The sequence below is a fragment of the Sinocyclocheilus rhinocerous genome, unplaced genomic scaffold, assembly GCF_001515625.1.
Source record: "Sinocyclocheilus rhinocerous isolate Xijiao unplaced genomic scaffold, SAMN03320098_v1.1 scaffold828, whole genome shotgun sequence".
NCBI lineage: Eukaryota > Metazoa > Chordata > Actinopteri > Cypriniformes > Cyprinidae > Sinocyclocheilus > Sinocyclocheilus rhinocerous.
The window spans coordinates 578,451-583,001 of record NW_015634025.1 but is presented as its reverse complement, the minus strand read 5'-3'; the positions used below and the strand labels follow the sequence as shown (position 1 = coordinate 583,001).

The window sequence follows — 4,551 nt, the reverse complement described above, 5'->3', positions numbered from 1 at the left end:
TCTGTCTGTCTGTCTGTGTGTCAGATGTTGTGGAGGAGTGTGTGTCTGTGCTGCCGGAGCAGGTGTCAGCGCTGGAGGAGTTTATTCCCAGCCGTCAGACGAGCGTGACGCTGATGAGAGCAACAGTCTCTGTCCCTGCAGCAGAATACAACCTCCTGCACCTCTTACTTCCTGTTCTACTGGGACACAAGGTGCAAACGACACACACACACTCTTTCCTCATATACCTGCCTCCCCTCTGTGTGTGTGTATCTGTGTTGGTACTACAGCGTGTGTGTTTCTGCTAGGTCTCGGCTGCGCAGACGTCTGTCCCTCAGTTCCAGCTGCTGCGTCCTCTGCCTGCACTGCAGCTGCAGTTTGAGCGCGTCACGTTTGAGCATTCAGTGCCAATGTATGAACAGGAAGTGACACGTGCAGCCAGCAGCCTGAACCAGCCATCAGACACACTCCTGCACCACTGCTACACACACTGCTACCTGAAGGTACACACACACATACACACTCACACACACTCAAGCATATATACACATATATACTGTCAGTGTGTTATAATGTAAACGGACAAGACAGAATCAAGTTTGTGTCAGAAGAAGCATATATTCATTTTTATTTTGAAGGATTTCATTATTTATAGTCAGGAGTGTATGAGCAGCTGTTGACCTGCTTTATGTAAAAATTATATTCAAATGATCAGTGTCACTTTGAACGTCTGCTAATGTTTCAGTCTGGTTTAAGCGCACACACACACACATCTCGTACCGAATGGAGTTCTGTCCTGAACACGTTTCTAAAAACGTTGAGCCTCTTTGTGTCTCTCTCAGGTCTTTGAGCTTCAGGCTGGTCTGACTGTAATCGACTCAGAGGGGGGGTTTCAGCCGCTCATTCCCATAATTCCTTCTTTCAGTACTGCGCTCTATGGGAAGCAGCTCCGTTTGCCTGCATACTGGTGAGACACACACACACACACACATACACACGGTGGGTAAAGCGCTTAGATGAGTGTGTCAGTGGAGGGTAATAAATATCCTGTCATTAGCTGAGAGTCTGAGTGTGTGAATGAGAGCCATTAACGCTGAGTGTGAGTGTGTGTGTGCTGGTGTTGGCCGGAGGTGAGGCTGCTCACACGGTACCGATCACCCTTCATTTAAAGAACTCCCCGGAGCCCGGCGGGTCAAGCGGCCCGTTTCTGCAGCTGCTTTAGTGTGTGAGAGAGGCGCAGTAATGAGACGCAGCAGCGCTGCCTGCTAAACCTGTTACAGCGCACACATGAGGAGCGCAGAGCTCGACCGCCGTCAGTGATCAAGGCCACATCACACACACTGCTGTGCGGTACGCGCTCACACACTTCAGCTAGTTCTGTGTAAATGAAACGCTGTGCTGTTGTTTTCTGAACTACATAGCAAACATCCCATCATGCTCTTGTCATCAGTAGTCAGAATGTGCTGCTGCCCAGATGAACGTCTCACTGATGGAGGATCACTGAGTCCGGTCGAGTGCTGGAGGAGTGTGGGTTACAGGACGAGACATCAGAGCAGTTAGCTGATCCGTGTAGATCTGACGAGTTGTTGTGAGGTCTGTGAGGAGTCGTGAGTAATGAAACGAGAATCACAACTTCAGTGTTGTCAGAAAAAGCTCCTGTCTGCAGTGGTTGAAGCGCAGGACTGTGTTCATTTAAACACCAGCAGCTCATGATCCAGTGTTTTCAGTGTCTCTGAGTGGCTCGGGTTTTATTATTACTATAGTATTATATTTATTTGATTACATTTATCATTATTATGTATTCACATTGGCTGTGTTCCATTAAAACATCAGTGCTGTCTGACCCTCCTGTGGTGGTTTGACGCCTTTTCCACTCCTGATGTGTTTGGGCTTTGTCTAATTGTTTCATGGCTGTGTGCGTCTGTGTGTGCGTCTGTGTGTGCGTGTGTGAGTGCGTGAGTGTGTGTGTGTGTGTCTGCCTGTGAGTGTGTGTGTGTGTGTGTGTGCCTGTGAGTGTGTGTGTGTGTGTGTGTGCCTGTGAGTGTGTGTGTGGTGGGAATGTAAGGTGCTAAAGCAGGCGGTGGAGGTTCAGCTGTCACATGTGTAACAGCGGCTGGCGTGAGTCTGTTTCTGATTAGCGGTGCTGTTTGCTGCGTTTGAGCGTGTTTATTTATTAATAAAAACAGGTGCAGATGGTGCGTCTCTAAGATCGCTTTCCCCGAAAACACAGAAATGAAGCGAGTCGCGCCAGCTTTCATGACGTGCCAGTGCGCAGTGAACATTTGCTGGGCATGTGCTGGTGTGTTTCCTGTTAGCTCACTCTGAACATCCGCGGACGCTTGAGACTCCCATGAATCCAGATCAGAGAAACCCCAGGCGAGTGCTGCTGAAGGCCTTGAGCGGCAGTGCTGTCTGCCCCTGACCTCTGGCCCCGTCTGAATCCGTGCGCTCGCACAGCTGCCTCTTCTGCAGCGAGGCCGATCTCTGCTGAACGTCAGCCTCTCGCCGCTGTCAGCCGTTACGCGCCGAGCCACCCAGAAGCACTACAAAGCCAGGATGAGAGCGCCGCGAGACGAGCGGTTAAGTGTTTGCAGAGGTGCTCGAGGAGGAGCGCTTCTCCCCGTCAGAGCTGATCAGAGACACAGACTCATTACCCAGAGAGCACTGGGCTCCCACACACACACTTGACTGCTCTCAGCTGGAGACGCCACTGTGAAGCTTTCTGTCGTTCGTGCACAGAGACATTGAACAGAATCACTGTCACTCTGCACATGTTATAGAGCTTTATAATATAGAGTGTTATGTCACCAACCAATGTTTCCATTCGATACAGAAATAAGAAGACATTTGTGAATGTTATGAAGAGCAAAAAACTGTTCATTAGAGTCTGTTTGATTTGAGTGATTAAATGGAGCGTTTAGTGAATGATCTGGACGTATGTTGTTGTGCTGGATGTGAGCTGCGGCTTTATTTACTCAGTTCAGTGTTTGAATGCGTGACCTGCTCGAGTAATAGTTGCATTTGTGCATTATCATGCTATTTAAGGACACACGAGTTCAGTTCCAGTTTGACAGTCTGCTGTCTCATACGTGACTGATGTGACACGCTCTTCATGTGCAGCGACTCCATTAACAATCACTTTTCAGAGTTTCACTGATGAAGTGTGTGAGCTCATCTGTCTTTCTGTGATGATGTATTTGATCTGTCTCTCACTCTCTGTGTGTCTGTCAGGGGGAGGCAGCCTTCAGTCCCGGTGTGTGAGTGTGTGTTTGAGCTCCCGCAGGTGTGTGTGCAGGCGACGCGTGCGCAGGTGCTGCTGCTGCAGTGCATGTATCGCAGCTGGACACACAGTGTGGGAGGCGGAGCCTGCAGCAGCATCAGCGACAGCCTCATTAGCCACGCCTACAAAACTCCAGGTACCTACATGTTCACGTGTGCCTTTGAAACTCCTTGAGTGTGTCGAGTGCTGAGGTGTGTGTGTGTGTGTGTGTCTTCATGGAGGTGTTTCAAAACGACTGCAGTGAACTCCAGTGAGAAGCGTCTGTTTGATCACATCACACTCGTGTGTCCTTGTGCTGATGGAGTGTGTTGTCCTTGTGTGTGTCCGTGACATCCAGCAGAGAAATCCGTCTGATATGAGACACATTCATGGAGAAACAGCCACGTTTGTGTGTGTGTGTGTGCGTCACATTAGCTGCGGTCAAACACTAACTGTGCTACAGCTGCCCTTCATTCAGCAAACACCTCTTCTCTTCTCTTCTCTTCTCTTCTCTTCTCACACTGTTCTCACCATCAGGAACAGAATGTGCCACATGCTAAAATGACACTTTCCAGAATGCAGAAGCCTCATAAACACACACTCACACCCCCCCCCACACACACACACACACTCACACACACACACACACGCTCATACTCTCTCACACACACACACACACGCTCATACTCTCTCACACACACACACACACGCTCATACTCTCTCACACACACACACACACTCACACACACACACCCCCCCCCACACACACACACACCAGTAGAAGCAGCAGGCAGACAGAGAATTTGAGGTTGTGCACATATGAACACATCTGGAATATGTGTGTGTGTGTGTGTGTGAGCGCACAGGTGCAGAGGTGCACAAGCAAACAGCTGGAGGTCACTGGGGTCACACACCCCATCAAACACCCTAAGGGCAACACACACACACACACGCAGCACTAGAGATATATTAGTATTGTTTAAATGGTAATAAACATGAATGAGTGTTTGTCATGTAAATGTGTTTTGTGACTGAACTTCTATCATGCATCTGTGACGGCCCAGATTACTGAACGAACAAACACATGATGATGTGACTGACTGGTGTGTGTTTCAGCAGGTGTGAAGCCGGTGTGTAGCGCTCCCGTGCTGGAGGTGTGTGTTCAGCGTGTGGAGCTGAAGGTGTGTGTGCGGCCGGCGCTGCTGTGTGTTTCTGGGACTCTGGGAGCTGTGAAAGTGTGTGCCAGAACACCGGGTGAGAGCAGCTGCACACATCTGCCCTTCTGACACACACACACACGCTCATACTCTCTC

General features: G+C 49.6%; 1 protein-coding gene across 1 annotated transcript in view; it reads left to right on the top strand.

The window, feature by feature from the left end:
* vps13b (vacuolar protein sorting 13 homolog B) overlaps nucleotides 1–4,551 on the top strand; it is a 109,977-nt gene that overhangs the window by 25,073 nt on the left and 80,353 nt on the right. Inside the window, exons 14-18 of the mRNA XM_016559011.1 lie at nucleotides 25–191; nucleotides 288–482; nucleotides 822–946; nucleotides 3,211–3,395; nucleotides 4,355–4,492. Coding sequence (XP_016414497.1) covers nucleotides 25–191; nucleotides 288–482; nucleotides 822–946; nucleotides 3,211–3,395; nucleotides 4,355–4,492 — 810 coding nt within the window. The remainder of the gene's footprint in view (nucleotides 1–24; nucleotides 192–287; nucleotides 483–821; nucleotides 947–3,210; nucleotides 3,396–4,354; nucleotides 4,493–4,551) is intronic.